At 39.5% G+C, this 16454-nt stretch overlaps 1 protein-coding gene across 2 annotated transcripts in view; it reads right to left on the bottom strand.

Annotated features, from left to right (window-relative positions):
- The window catches only part of Knl1 (kinetochore scaffold 1), a 73620-nt gene that overhangs the window by 56838 nt on the left and 328 nt on the right, over positions 1–16454 (bottom strand). For both annotated transcript variants that reach the window (XR_013050671.1, XM_042275961.2), the window contains exons 2-5: positions 9354–9405; positions 6709–6748; positions 5541–5600; positions 2035–2096 (exon numbers count right to left, since the gene is read on the bottom strand). Coding sequence is in view for 1 of the 2 variants with exons in the window: in XM_042275961.2 (XP_042131895.2) it covers positions 2035–2096; positions 5541–5600; positions 6709–6748; positions 9354–9388 (197 nt within the window). In the remaining variant the exon portion in view is untranslated. The remainder of the gene's footprint in view (positions 1–2034; positions 2097–5540; positions 5601–6708; positions 6749–9353; positions 9406–16454) is intronic.

Raw genomic sequence — 16454 nt, 5'->3', positions numbered from 1 at the left:
GCCTCCCGAGTGCTGGGATTAAAGGCATGCGCCACCACCGCCCGGCATATATTTCTCATTTTTAAACCTAGTTTTTTTTATGGTGAATGAATGTTTTGCCTGCAGGTATGTTCATACACCACATGTGTGCCTGGTACTCATGGAGGCAAAAAGAGGACATCAGATCTCCTAGAACTAGAACTATACACAATTATGAGCAGCCATATGGGTGCTGGGCATGGGACCTGAGTCCTCTGGAAGGACAACCAACCAGTACTCTTAACTATGGAGCTATCACTCCAGCCTCAACATTTCTAATTTTTTTAAAAACATTTTTTTTTTTCAGAGCTGAGGACCGAACCCAGGGCCTTGTGCTTGCTAGACAAGACTCTACCACTGAGCTAAATCCCCAACCCCTTAAAAAACATTTTTAGGATCTTTGTGAGTTCGAGCCAGCCTGGTCTATGGAGCAAGATCCAGGAAAGGCACAAAGCTACACAGAGAAACCCTGTCTGGAAAAATTAAAAAAACAAACAAAACAAACAAAAAAAATTTTTTTATTTTGTGTGCATTGGTGTTTTACCTGCACGTATGTATGAGTGAGGGTGTAGATCATATGGAACTGGAGTTGCAGACAGTTGTGAGCTGCCATGTGTGTGCTAGGAATTGAACCTGGGTCTTCTATAAGAACAATGAGTACTCACAACTCCTGAGCCATCTCTCCAGACCCAGTATTCTAATTTTTAAATTTCTTCCTCACTTTTGTTGGTGGGAACCTCTAATACAATGTTAAATAGCAGCAGTAATAGCAGTTACCACTGTTTTGTTATTGCTTTTAAAGAATTATTCTGTTTCTCATATAAAGATAATGCTGGCTGGGCGGCGGTGGCACACACTTTTAATCCCAGCACTCATGAAGCAGAGCCAAGAGGATCTCTGTGAGTTCAAGGCCAGCCTGGTCTACAGAACGAGATCCAGGACAGGCCCCAAAACTACATGGAGAAACCCTGTCTCGAAAAACAAAAACAAAAATAGGAAAAAAAAAAAGATAATGCTGAATAACAACCTTTAAAATAACAATTTTGGCTGGGTGGTCTACAGAGTGAGCCTGGTCTACAGAGTGACTACCAGGACAGCCAGGACTACACAGAGAAAAAATAAATTGTATCCACACATTCACTCACATCATATGTACACAACACGCCCACTAATAACAAGAAAAACATTAAACATTTTTACTTTATGTGTATGGATGTTTGTGCACATGTATGCCATGCCCACAAAGGCAAGAGAGAGCTCAGTCCCCTGGAGCTGAAGTTACAAAAGGTTGTGAACTGCCACGTGAGTGCTAGGAATCAAACCCAGGTCCTCTGGAAGAGCAGTCAGTGCTCGAAACTGTTGAGCCATCTCCCAGCCCCATAAATACATTTTTTTAAAGAATAAAAAAAAAAATGTGCCAGCAAGATGTCTCAGTAGATAAAAGTACTTGATATCCAAGCTAACAACTTGAGTTCAATCCCCAGAACCCACAGTAGAAAGAGAAAACTAACTGCCAAAAGTTATCCCCTGACCTCTATACACATGCCAGGGCATCCATTAATTTGCACTCACAGATACAAATGATATATGCAAACACTAACAAAAATTTTTAAGTAAAAGGCATTTTTCAAAATAAAATAATTCTCTGGTGCTGGTACCATAACTCAGTAAAGTGCTTGCTATATGAACATGAGGACTTGAGTTTGGATTCCCAGCATAGACATAATAAATCTCCCATCACTGTCGAGGTAGAGAGAGAAGGATCTCTGGGACGCATTAGTCAGCAAGTCTAGCTAAGTCCAAGAGTTTTATGTTCAGAGAGAGACACTGTCTCAAAAAGTAAGGTGAAGAGGAAGATACCTGAAATGACACACACTCATGCACACAAAATAACTATTCTTTAATGTTTGTTTATGCAAAACAAGTTTACCCAAAGAAATTACCACCAACATATTTGATTTGACACAAAGAAAAGCATTACCTATAACATTTCACTTAACTTTCCTTTTAACTTACTTTATAGTATCTGCAAAGCTGACTCGACGAGAGCTTTTTCTAGTTCTTGGAGCATTAGGTTCCTAAGAGAAAAGAATATAGGATACAATTCTTAATACAAGTCACTGTGAATTAGGTCTCCATACTATTAGAAGCAGGGATCCAGTCTTATTTCGAATTAATGATAGAAAATTCCTCCAAATAGCCCAATACAGAAGCACTTAGTGAACATAAACATGATTTTCCATATACTTTTTTGGGGGGAGGGCAGTTCTAAGGATGAACCCATGACCTCATGTAAATATGATTTTCTTTTATTGTTGCTTTGTTTGTTTTGAGACAAGGTCTCAATATATAATCCATGTTGATCTCAAATTCATGGCCCTGTGCTTCAGCTTTCTGACTGCTAGGATTAAAGGTGTATACTGCCACTCCTAGCTTGAGAATGATTTTCAGTAAGAGTTAAAACAAGCATATTATTTTTGCTTTGCGGCCTTTGGCTAAATCAAGTATAAAATAAGCATACTGACACAAGCAATATATTACAAGAAAGACTGGGCACAAAACAGGAGCTCTGTGGCCAACTATATCTTATTACAATGTTCTTCTAAAATTAAAAACGAACAAACAGCTTATTGTTTGTTTTTTTATACAAGGTCTTACTATGTAGCTATGACGAGCCTGGAACTCTCTATGTAGACCAGGGTCTCCTAGAACTCAGAAATCAGCCTGCCTCTGCTGCCTGAGTTCTGGGATTAAAGGCATGAAGTACCATACCCATCTAAAAAACCGTTTTCACTGTAGTAAAATACATGTAAGTTACCATCTTTTGTAACTGTTATAGTTATTTTAGACATGCTCTCCTGTAGCCCAGGTTGCATTCAAATTTGCTATGTAACCCATCCAAGAGTGAACTTGAAACTTCATCTTCCCAGTGCTAAAATTACAGGCCTGTGCAATCATGCTGAGCTACAAATAATTTATAATCTTAACCATTCTGCCTTGACAAGTACTTACACTTTTTTGTTAGTGGTAAAAAAAAAAAAAAAAAAAAAAAATTAAATTTATCATCTTTACCTTTTTTTTTTCCCCCTGTTTTGTTTTATTGAGATAGGCTTTCTCTGTGTAGTCTTATGTGTCCTGGAACTCACTCTGTAGACCAGGCTGACCTGAAACTTAGAGAACTACTGTGTTTGCCTCCTGAGTGCTGGGATTAAAGGCATATGTCACCACCCGGCTCTTTACCATTTTTTACAAATTGATGTGTACATTTGTGCCCATGTGAGTTTATGTGCATCACATACGTACAGGTGCCATGGAAGTCACAAGAGAGTGTCAGATCCTCTGGAACTAAAGTTACAGGTAGTATAAGCCACCCAACTGGAACTGAATCTGGGTCTTCTGTAAGAGCAGGAAGTGCTCTTAACCACCCTCATCTTAACACTTTTAAGTGTACAGTTCAATAATGTTAAAAACATCTTGCTATGTAACCACTCTCAGATCTTCATCTTACAGAATCAAACTGTACTTATTGGGACTAGAAAGAAGGCTTAGTGGTTAAGAGCACATACAGCTCTTGCAGAGAATTGAAGTTCATTTTCCATGTTAGGAGGTTCCCAACCACCTGCAACTCCAGCTGGTTAAGTGGGGAATCTGATGCCTCTGTGACCTCTCTGGCCACTTGCACTCTTGGGTACCTAAGACACACAAAATTAAAACAAACAAAAAAAATACACAATGAGATCCTCCCTTCAAATCCTTGTCAACCATCATTCTATTTTGGTCTCTATCGATTTAACTATATATCTCATATATAGTTAAATAAGAGTCTGTCTTTTTGAATTTTTTTTTCAGTTAGCTCTTCAAGATTCTTGCATGTTGTAGTATATGTCAGACTTCTAATACTGAATTTCATTATATAGAAATACCACATTTTGTTTATCTAAACAAAATGGATAGACATTTAGATTTCCTAACTCTTGACTACTCTGAATAGTGTTGCCGTGACAATGTATTATCTCCTCTTTTTGTTTGTTTTTTTGTTTCTCTGTGGAGTCCTGGATGTCCTAGATGGAATTCGCTATGTAGACCAGATTGGACTCAAACTCAGATATCCATTCTGGCGTGCTGGTATTAAAACCTAGGCCACCACTACCCAGCTGACTATGTATCTCTTTAAGGGGGCTGGATAGATGGCTCAATAGTTAAGAATATGTATAGCTCTTACAAAGAATTCAGGTTTGGTTCCCAGCACCCAAATTGGGCAGTTCACAACTAGCTGTAATTCCAGCTCCAGGGGATCTGACTATCTCTTCTGGATTCTGTGGGCTCTAGACATACCCAAGGAATACATACTGATATGGAGGCATTCATATACAAATATAAATTAAAAACAACCAAGAATAGTATGCCATCTATACTAAGCAATCTATATGGTCAAAGGTCTAATCAGATACAGTAGGCATGACAGACAGTAGATAAAGTGCTGGCCATATAAGTGAGAGGACTGGATTTCCAATCCCTAACTCCATGTAAAAAGCTAGACAGGTAGACTAGAGAGATGTCTCAACATGTAAAGGCTTATACTAGTTCCTGTGTCAAGGTAAGAAATTAATAGCATTCCCTATTTTAATCCCAGCAGGGGTTAAATTATTATCAACAAATAAGAGTTTTAAAAATATAAATGCCAGCTTATTCAAGAATTTGGATTTAACACTGCCACAGGGCCTCATGCACAGTATGTAAGCATTCCACCACTGAGTTACAGCTCAAGCCCAAAAGTATTGTGGCATATTTTGATCGCACCCTGATACTCCCAAGACTGCCCAATAAAGTTATACCTTGAATTGAGGGCGGAGCCAATGACTAGTTAATGGGAAATGGCAATAGAGAAGCCAGCAATTTGGATAGAGAAGGCACTCAGGAAGGAAAGGGTGGGGACTAGAGTTTGAGCTCTCTCAGTTCTGGGACAAGGGAAGAAACGTGTTTCTTGTGGTATCTCTGGCCAAAAAGCAAAGTCAGCTAGTTGCTACACAGCCTCTCTGAGCTAGCAGGTTTTCACCCTATCCTTTGACTTCTGAGTCTTACTGATAAACAGAACAATAGAGACTTAATTCAAAGCCAATGGGACCAGAAGCCCCATCAAGCTGCAGCCTGAGTGATCAGAGAGGGGAGGCAGATGATAATTAAAATATCAATAGATTTATGTGCAGTTGCTAAGCCAACAGAAAAACATCACAAAAGTATTTGAACAGTAACATGGACGCAATGAGATACTTACTTGCACACATTTAAATGGGAATCATTTATGGTATTGTCTCTTCACATAGCTAATAAAATTCATGATGGTCACTGAAGCCAGACATGACGATAGATATCTATAACCCTAGCACTTGGGAAGCTCAAGCAGAATTGTCACAAGGTCAGAGTCACTCTGGACTATGTAAGTGAAACCTAATCTCAACAAACCAAGTCTCTCCACAAAACAAAATCACTGAAATTCCAAAGCATCTGCACTAGAGACTTACCTGAACTGTCTCATTTCCACATTTTAGGTCCTGAAGAGGACTCCTTGGGGGTTTCAAAATCTAGAGACAATAATTAAAATTAGTCATGAAAATCTAACATAGCTCCTAGTCAATTTAAGTTATATGAGTAGAAAACTAAAATTTCCACTGAAATTCCTCAAAGTCATATTGTTCAGTGTTATGTGGCTGATTTAATATGCCTGCTCCTGGCCAACTCTCCCAAATTCTTTTGCACAAAATCATCTCAAGTGGTCTAGGTAAAGCTCCACACTAACTCAAGGTTACTGAGACCATCCAACAGTCTGAAATTTCTTTGTTCCTAATGTTCAGTTCAGGAATGAGGGCATGCCCTAATAAGATAATCACACTAACCCAATTCAGTTCTAAGTTTTCCTATCTTGAAGAAATACATAAAACTCTTCACATAGAACTTAAACATGAAAATAAGGAGAGAGATAATCATATAAATTATGCCTGTTAGGAAAATCTACCCAAAAGCAGTCAAAATAGAAAAGAAAGAAAGTCTTAACAGGATTATGCTAGAATTTCTTATGGGTAAATTTTGCATATAGGCACCCTATACTGTTTTATTTTTTAAGTTTCATAATATAACATGAATTTACTATGTAAATCAACTTGGGTGAACTTGTGGCTTATAATAGTTTGAATGCCAGGTTAAATATATTTTTTTAAGACTTATTTATTTATTATGTATACAGAAGAGGATGCCAGATCTCATTACAAATGCTTGTGAGCCACCATGTGGGTGCTGGGAATTGAACTCAGGTCATCTGGAAGAGCAGTCAGTCCTCTTAACCACTGAGCCATCTCTCCAGCCCTAAATATATTTTTAAGAGAAAAATATTATACATTTTAAGCATTTACAATAATGAAGTATAATTTATATAGGATAAAATGTGTTAAACACATTTGAAAATATCATAATGATGTAGAAATATAGTAAGAAAAGTTTATTAAATTATTTAAAAGTGCAAAGACATGAATTTTAGCCTATTTACTGAACTGTATAACAAGATTAACTATCTGAATCTTTATTCAGAAAGCAATAAGAAGCTAGTTGGGATGTCAAGGTAAAGCCACAATTAATATTACTATACTTGTATTCAGTAAAAATAACAGCATTAGTTTAAATAAAAATATTTCTTACCGAGGAATGCCGTCTTCTAACAGGCTTCTGAATATTGTCACTAAAAAAAATTTTAAAAAAAGGAAAAATTATGTGTATGTAGATCAACAACTGAATTTGTAAAAGCTATCATCACCTCATTACCTCATCTCTTATGTGTTATAGTATAAGACTTCAATGTTTTTTTTTTGTTTTTTTTTTTTTTTTTGGTTTTTCGAGACAGGGTTTCTCTGTGTAGCTTTGCGCCTTTCCTGGAGCTCACTTGGTAGCCCAGACTGGCCTCGAACTCACAGAGATCCGCCTGGCTCTGCCTCCCGAGTGCTGGGATTAAAGGCGTGCGCCGCCGCCGCCGCCACCACCACCGCCCGGCAAGACTTCAATGTTTTATCTCTGTGAGTTTCGAAGCCAGCCTGCTTTACAAAATGAGTTCCAGGGCAGCTATGGCTGTTGCACAGAGAACTGGGTGGTGGTGGGGAGCTTTCTTTAGCTGGGCACACAGAAGGTAGAGGCAGAAGGAGCTCTGTGAGTTTGAGGCTAGCCTGGTCCACAGAGCAAGTTCCAGGACAGCCAGGGCTACATAGAGAAACCTTGTCTCAAAAAAGAAAAGAAAGAAAAAGAGAGAGAGAGATTTAATGGTTTTTCTTTATTTTTTTAATTTTATGTGTATCGGTGTTTGCCTGCATACCTGTGTGAGGGTGTCAGATCTTGGAGTTATAGACAGTTGTTAGCTGCTGGGAATTGAACCCAAGTCCTCTGGAAGAGTAGTCAGTGCTCTTAGCCACTGAGCCATCTCTCTAGCCCCAAGCAATCAATGTTTTAAAGGCATGCTGTGGTCAGCTGAAGCAGAAGAATCACAAATTTGGGGCCTGCCCTGGATACCAAGTAAGTTCAAGGCCAGTCTGGGCAATTTTATGAGACACTGTCTCAAAGCAAAATGTAAAAGTCTGGGGCTATAGCTTAGTGGTGGAACACTTGTCTAGCATGAATGAAATCCTAAGTTCAACTTCCAGTACCAAAGGGGTAGGGGGTGAGAGGAAGAGGCTGGGAGTGTAGTTTAGTGGTAAAGCATATGTTTAGCATGCTGAAGCTTCTTATGCCTAGATTAAATAATTTTTCAAACAATGGCTGGGTGTGGTAGTACACACCTTTAATCCCAGCACTTGGAAGCAGAGATAGGTGTATCCCTGTGAGTTCCAGGACAGCCTGGTCTTACAAAGCAAGTTCCAGAACAGCCTGGACTGGTACAGAGGAACCCTGTCTCAAAAAACAAAACAAAACAAAAACAACAACAAAAAAATCATGTTATATAAGACTATCTCTTGGCTGGGTGGTGGCCTTTAATCCCAGCACTTCGGAGGCAGAGGCAGGCAGGGTCTCTTAGTTTGAGGCTATCCTGGTCTACAGAGTAAGCTCCAGGACAGCCAAGAACTGTCTCAAAAAACAAAAAACAAACAAACAAAATTCCCATAATCAGTATCACATAATTTATCATATCTACAGAGGTACAATTATTAAAATAAACAATCTCTAAGTCACCAGATACTAACTGTGGTACTATGGTATGATTTTTGGACTGGGTTTTTAAACTCCCAAATGCCTCCTAGCCAAATAGATAATGGTGAGGTGTAAAAAAAAATAAAGACAGTTTAGAGACTCAAATAATCTAGAGAATTCTTAACTAGTCTAAAGATCACAGGCATTATGTTCTACCAGCTAGCTGTTCCAAGGAAGAATGTGAGTTTTTGGTGCCACACTTGGTTTTCAAAGAAAAACTAAAAATCTAATTATTGTATGGAATCTTGAGATTTTTGCAATTTGGGCAATTAACTAAAAAATTAAGTATCATGTATAAGTTAAAACTAAGAGCTGGGTAGTTGTGGCCCATGCCTTTAATCCTAGCACTTGGGAGGCAGGGGCAGATGGATCTCTGAGTTCCAGGTCACCCTGGTCTATACAGAGCAAGTTCTAGGACAGTCAGGGCTACAAAGAGAAACTCTGTCTTAAAAGAACAAACAGACAAATTAAAAAAAAAAAAAAAAAATAGGGATATGTGTGGTGGCACATGCCTTTAATCCTAATACTCCAAAAGTGGTACTTCTCTATGAATTCTAGGTTAGCCTGGTGAAGTTTCAGGCCAACCAAGAACTTCATAGTGAAATTGTCTCAAAAAACATTATTTTTAAGTGGCAAACAGATCACTAGTTTATGATGTTAATTTTGGAGAAATCATTTCACCTCCTAAGGCCTTAATGAGATGAAAAGTGGTACCTATGCAAGTCCTTCAAGTCCTCAGTTCTTATTTATTTGTTTTTGTTTGTTTGTTTATTTATTGGTTTTTTTGAGACAGGGTTTCTCTGTGTAGCTTTGCGCCTTTCCTGGAACTCGCTTTGTAGACCATGCTGGCTTTGAACTCACAGAGATCCTCCTGCCTCTGCCTCCCGAATGCTAGGATTAAAGGTATGGGTCACCACTGCCCGGCCAAGTCCTCAGTTCTTACTCTAAGTGAACTTTTACAAAGATATGGCAGAAGGGCTGTCACTTTATAACACCGACTTCTTTTACTTGAACAAAATAGAAAACAATTTCAGATGTCACTGATAGTTCTTAACTAGTTTGAAAAGAATCTTTCTTAAAGAAAACATTTGAGCAGCACTGAATGAACTTACTTCTCTTCATTAGCCTCTGAAGACATCCCATCCATTTTTGACAACTGTTTTTCTGTAAAAAATACATAGTATTAACAAGTAAGAAAGATGATAAAAATTATAATCTATGGGAGATTAGAAGCATGAATGAGACTTTATAGTTATTTTGTAAATACCAAAAATAAGAAGCAAAAACCACATTGTAATGGATGGAACTAGAAAAAAATCATCCTGAGTGAGGTAACCCAAACCCAGAAAGACAGTCATGGTATGTACTCACTCATAAGTGGATTCTAGATATAAAATAAAGAACAATCAGACCACAACCCATAGAATCATAGAGGCTATATATATAGCATGGAGGTCCCTAGGACGACTGTGGCTTATAATAAATTTCGGTTTTACTCAATTATTGAAAAAAAAATAGCCAAACGATGGAAACACATGAACTATGAACCAAAGGCTGAGGGGCCCCCAGCTGGATCAGGCCCTCTGAATAGGTGAGACAGTTGATTGGCTTGATCAGTTTGGGAGGCAACTAGGCAGTGGGACCAAGTCCTGTGCTCACTGCATGAGTTGGCTGTTTGAAACCTGGAGCTTATGCAGGGACGCTTGGCTCAGTCTGGGAGGAAGGTACTGGACCTGCCTGGACTGAGTCTACCAGGTTGATCGCAGTCCTCGGGGGAGGATCTGCCCTGGAGGAGGTGGGAATGGGGGGTGGGCTGGGGGTAAGGGGAGGGGGTGGGAGGGGGGAGAATAGGGGAACCCGTGGCTGATATGTAGAACTGAATGGTATTGTAAAATAAAATAAAATAACAAACAAACAAAAAAAAGCACATTGAGAGCTCTAAAACATAAGGGATTTAGGACAGTTTAAATACTGTTATACTCCCCCCCCCCCCCTTTTTTTTTTTGCTTTGTTTTGTGCTGTGGCACAGGGGAAAAGGCAAGGACTTTGCCTCCACTTTGCATTTGGTAACTCTGGCCTCCCAGCATGACTTTCTGGCAGGTTCTCTTTAGGTTCAAACTTTTGCTCAGGCCTAGAATTATAGCACAGTGCTAGTACTCCAGGAGTAGTTGCCACACACACCTTTTTTGTTGTTGTTTATTTATTCTTTTCATGTGTGCACACATGTGTGTGTGGTTGCATGTGCATGCACGCATGTGTGTGTGGTTGCATGTGTATGTATGCATGTGTATGTATATACTTGTATAATACAGAGGATGACCAGGTGTCCTCCTCCATCTCCCTCCACCTTGGACAAGGTTGCACTGAACCAGAAGCTTGCCATTTGGGCTAGGTTGGCTGGCCATAGGGCTCCAGGCTCTGCCTGTCTCCATCACCCAGTGCTAGGTTATTGGCACATACAGCCTTTATGTGGGTCCTGGGGATTTGAACCCAGGTCCTCATGCTTGCAAAGCAAATGCTTTACCCACTGAGCCATCTCCCCAGCACCCCCCCCCCCATGTTATAATATATATATATATCAAGTTCCAGGCCAGCCTTGGCTATAAGCCATTCCTCCTCCCTCCCAGTTTCTCACAAAAAGAAAGGAAGAAAGGGGGGGGGAGGGAGGGAGGGGGGAGGGGGGAGGGAGGGGGGAGGAGGGAGGGAGGGGGGAGGGAGGGAGAGAGGGAGGGAGGGAGGGAGGGAGGGAGGGAGGAAGGAAGGAAGGAAGGAAGGAAGGAAGGAAGGAAGGAAGGAAGGAAGGAAGGAAGGAAGGAAGGAAGGAAGGAAGGGGATAAAATCTGTAGACTAACACTGAGTGTGATGATATGGACTTTCCAATAAAAATCTGGCCTAGTTTGCATAATAAATAATATATAACACTTAACTGCATAATAATTCAACGCCTAAATGGAAATCAACTAGATATCTTTTTTGTTTTTTTTTTGTTTTTTTTTGTTTTTTTTTAAGGACAGGGTTTCTGTGTAGTTTTTTTGGTGGCTGTCCTGGATCTCACTCTGTAGACCAGGATGGCCTCGAACTCAGAGATCCACCTGGCTCTGTCTCTGGTGTGCGCCACTACCGCCTGGCTCAACTAGATTTTTTTTTTCTTTTTTTTGGAGCTGAGGATTGAATCCAGGGCCTTAGCAAGCGCTCTACCACTGAGCTAAATCCCCAACCCCTCAACTAGATATCTTAAATAGTGAATTTATCTTAAGAAAATGAAACTATGCTGGGTATCCTATAATCCTAGCACTCAGGAGATAGAGGCAAGGGAGATTGCTCCAGGTGCTAGGATGAAAGGCATGTGCCAACCACACATAACCTTTAACATATACATGATACTTAATTTTTTAATTTTATTGCCTAAATTGCAAAAAACGCAAGACTTCATACAATAATTAGATTTTCAATTTTTCTTGAAAAAAGGATGGCAACACAACTCACATTCTCTAAGTTGCCAAGTGTCCTTGAACTCACTCTGTACCAAGACTTGTCTTGAACTTTTGATCCTCCTGTCTCAGTCTACCAAGTAACCTCGATTACAGGAAAGCACTACTAGACCCAGCAGTATTGCTATTTCACATGCTATAGTTGACTATTCAATTAGAATTCTACTCAGCGAGTATTAACCCTGGAAAGGACATGAAATAGGAAGTTAAGGGCCATTGAGACAGCTCAGCATGTAAAGGCACTTGTCACTAAGCTAACTACCTGAGATCAATCCCTGGAACCCACATAACAGAAGGAAAGAACCAGAACTGCCTCCCACTAAGTTAGCCTCTGACCGCCTCATGTGTCATGTGTGTGATGGATACACATACACAAGATAAATAAATACATACATGTTTTTTTTTCACTGAATGCATTAACTAGAATCTTACTTCCAGGTGTCATGTCGGGTTTAAAAATAATAGCTACAAAATTTGATAACTAGTTTTAGCATTTCTACCATAACATTAAATTAATACCATATACACAAACTACTAAATGTTCTTACTTTTAGCAATAAAGACAAAAAGAAACCTAAAAGATAATATCTTATTTCACACATTGTTTATATATAATAAAAGCTAAATTTAGGAAACAGTGATTCATTTTAAGTCTGAAACAAGTATGTGGGTTTGGGTTTTGTTGTTCATTTGTTTTTTTGTTTTTAAGATAAGTCTCACTATGTAGTCCTACCTGGCCTGGAACTCACTTAGGATCATGCTGGCCTCAACCTCATGGGTTTCTTTCTGCCTCTGCCTCCTGAGTGCTGAGATTAAAGTCAAGGGCAAATACAACTGGCTTGGCTGGTTTTAAATATATACATATGTAATTTTTAATTATATATATATTTATTACATGTAATGTATATGAGTGTTTTGTTTGCATTTTTATCAGTGTACCACCTTTGTGTCTGGTGTCTGTGGAGACTAGATCCAGAAAACTGAATCCAGGGGCTGGAGAGATGGTTCAGTGGTTGAGAGCACTGCTACTCTTCCAGAGGGTTTGCTGGAATTCAATTCCCAACACTCACAAGGCAGCACACAACTGTCTGTAACTCCAGTTTCAGTGGATCCAATACAATGTAGGCAAAACACCAATGCACATAAAGAAGGAAGGAAGGAAGGAAGGAAGGAAGGAAGGAAGGAAGGAAGGAAGGAAGGAAGGAAGGAAGGAAGGAAGGAAGGAAGGAAGGAAGGAAGGAAGGAAGGAAGGAAAGAACAAAAGAAATAAAGAAAAGAAAATGGGCCGGGCGTTGGTGGCGCACGCCTTTAATCCCAGCACTCGGGAGGCAGAGCCAGGCGGATCTCTGTGAGTTCGAGGCCAGCCTGGGCTACCAAGTGAGCTCCAGGAAAGGCGCAAAGCTACACAGAGAAACCCTGTCTCGAAAAACCAAAAAAAAAAAAAAAAAAAAAAAAAAAAAGAAAAGAAAATGGAATCCCCCAGAACTGGAGTTATGGGTGGTTTTGAGGTCCTTCCTTTCAAAGATCAGCCAATGCTCTTAACTACTGAACCATTTCTTCAGCTCATAAATGTATGCATTTAAAAGTAATTTTCTACTTACATTATTTCAACTGCTTGCTATTGTATTGACAATCTTCACTGGGACCTTACCTCAAGACTTCGTTATCCCTTATTACCCCCTGATTTTGGTAGCCATACTAGCTGTTCTATTCCCATGCAGAGATCTTTCTCAAATTAGTGTACTCATAAGTGCTATTCTCTCTTGGCAAGAAAGAAAGTGTTCTTGGTAGTACTATGCATATCTTCTCTGAGCATTATGACTATAATTTAAAATTTCATTATATAAATTAACTGTTTCTATCATTTCCCCAAAGCTACCTTTGCCACAGCAGAAAATTGTGAAAATAGGGTGGTGTGTCTTAAGTTTGCTGTCATAGTCTAGCAGTGCTTTTAAATGGAAGGAGCTCAGTAACTATTTGCTGAATAAGTACCCTTCACAAGTAAACATGTGACTACTAACTAGTATATTTTGCTCTTCTGTAGCAGCAGTAGTTCAAAAACTGTGGGTTGTGACCCCTTTGAGGGTTGAACAACCCTTTCACTGAGGTGGTATACCAGATATTTATTTTACAACTTAAATTACCTTTTTTTTACATTATGATTCATAACAGTAGCAAAATTACAGTTATGAAGTAGCGATAAAAACTTTTTTTTTTTTTTTGGTTTTTCAGACAGGGTTTCCCTGTGTAACCCTGGCTGTCCTAGAACTAGCTCTGTAGTCCAGGATTGCCTCAAACCTGCCTCTGTCTCCTGAGTGCTGAAATTAAAGGTGTGTGCCACCTCGCCCAGCTACAATGCAAATAATTTTATGGTTGGCAGGTCACCATAACATGAGGAAGTGTATTAAAGGGTCACAGCATTAGGAAGGTTGAGAACCACTGCTCTATAGGAATAGTTTCAAATTCCGTACTTAAAATAGATTTAAAAAAATACTAGGAAATATTAACCTAAGGTAACTTAAACACTGTTGTTTAAAAGTCTTTGAAAATCATTCTTCTCCAACTTGTGGACTACTTAGCATTTAACTAATGAGATTCAAAAACCAAAGGGGGGGTGTGAAGTGCTTACTGGAAGTCTCTAATTCTATTAAATGTGTATTTTATTACATAACCCACAACAGAAACCCTTTAACAGAAACAAGCCAAGCCCCTAGACCATTACAATAACCTTACTTATAAAATGCTTTTTGATTACATTCATACTGAGTATTGACTGGTTCCAAAACTGCATTTGGCATTTAGGGATATACTTATACTTCGAGGTGTTTAAATATTATTTGTTTTTTAAACAGCCATTCTTGAAAACTATCAGGCACTGTGTGAACTACTAATTCAAAATAGTACCCAGCTACATCACTGTCGATTATAATAATATATCATTGTGAACAGTTTTAGCAACTGGTATGAATAAAAGCTAATGAGTTTTTGTTTGTTTGAATCAAAGTGGTACAATGTTCAAGAGACAAACTTATTTAATTAGTAATTTGACTAATTAAGAAAAAAGCATATTATCTTTATCTTCAACTTGTATTTATCAAATGGCCACTAAGTTGTTAAGACATATTCATTAAATTTATTGAACCTAGTTATATAATAAATGGAACTGTTAAGTATTTCTTTTGGACTGTTTGAACCAAAAAGTTTGAGAATCACTAGTCTATATAGTCCAGGAGTCTGCAAAGTATTCACACTGGGCCAAAACAGTCTTTGAGGATTTTTTTTAATTGAAGAAAATAAACAACAACAACAACAAAACATTATGTGGCAGAGAACATCACAGTGAACTACAGCCAGCAAAGCCTAAAATACTATCTGGCTGTTTGTCCACTCCTGAACTTATACAACCAAAATCTACAGTAAATGTTTTCCAGTCTTCATTGACAGATTCTAGATCTATGCTGTCAAATACAATAGTCATCTACACTGAAATTAAAACAAGTTAAATCAGGTTTTTGGTAACCATGGCTGCCTGCATTTCTTTGTAACCATAACTACACTTTAGATGCTCAAAACAAGGTCGCTAATGGATCCATGTCGGACAGTGCATATATATTACCATTACCACAGAAGATTCTATTGGAAAGGCTCATCCCATCCAGTATCTAGAGTCAGTATCTTCTCTTGTTCTCTTAACATCAAACACATCATGTATATCACCATTCCAACATCTGTTATTCCATTTACATATATTTATCATCTTGCAAAGCTTTCCAGCCATTCACACAGTCAGGGAGTACATTGCTTGAACCTAACCCTTTAATGACCAAAATCTTACAATATAGTCTCCTTTCATATCTATAAACCATCCCTCAACAATTTAGCCCAACAATGAAATGCCATCTCCATGAAGTCTATTTTAGCACAATATAACGAACCTATAAGACACAGAAGAAACTCAACCCAACCATTTAACTGAAGTGAAAACTAACTTCAACCTTTAGTGTCTGGAATAAACTGCTGCTTCGGCTTTTAGCCACAGCCTTTATTTATCTCTGTTATTCTGTCTGGGTCCCCGTTCTATGGCTGTGAAGAGACACCATGGCCACAGCAACTCTTACAGAAGAAATCACTGGGGGCTGCCTTACAGTTTCAGAGACTTATCCTCATGGTGGGGAATATGCCGGAGGCAGGGGGCTGGAGGAGTAGCTGAGAGCTTCCACAGGCAGCAGCAGCAGCAGCAGAGAGCCTGGGCTTGGCATGAAAGCCGTCCCCACTGACTCATCTCCTACAATCCTTTCCAACAGTGTCACTGTCTGGTGACGAGACATTCAAACGTAGCATCCTAGGGTGGCCATCCTTATTCAAAGCACAACGACTAACACATTTTTACAATTCCAGTGGGTAATATTTTTCTCCCCATCCAAAGCCCGATGACGGAAAGGGAGTTTTATAATCGAAGTTGTGCCACGCTGATACTGACTTAATTAATGCTGGACCTGCAGAAACCCGAAACTCGACTCTGGGGCTCAGACGGACCACCAATTTAAAATTCCCTCCCCGCCTTCCAGTCCCTGCGGCCGGGCACCTCCGGATGAAGACAGGCGGCGGTACAGGATCCCCGGGCCCTGACCAAAGATGGCGCGGGGGGGGGGGGGGACCCCGGAGGCCGGCAGGGCGCCGCGCCCACACTAGGGACCGGCGGGAGGCCCCGGGGCGGGACGG

The sequence above is a fragment of the Peromyscus maniculatus genome, chromosome 4 (genome assembly GCF_049852395.1).
Source record: "Peromyscus maniculatus bairdii isolate BWxNUB_F1_BW_parent chromosome 4, HU_Pman_BW_mat_3.1, whole genome shotgun sequence".
Lineage (NCBI taxonomy): Eukaryota > Metazoa > Chordata > Mammalia > Rodentia > Cricetidae > Peromyscus > Peromyscus maniculatus.
Note: the sequence above shows the minus strand (reverse complement) of the source record. Positions and strands in the feature narration are given on the sequence as shown.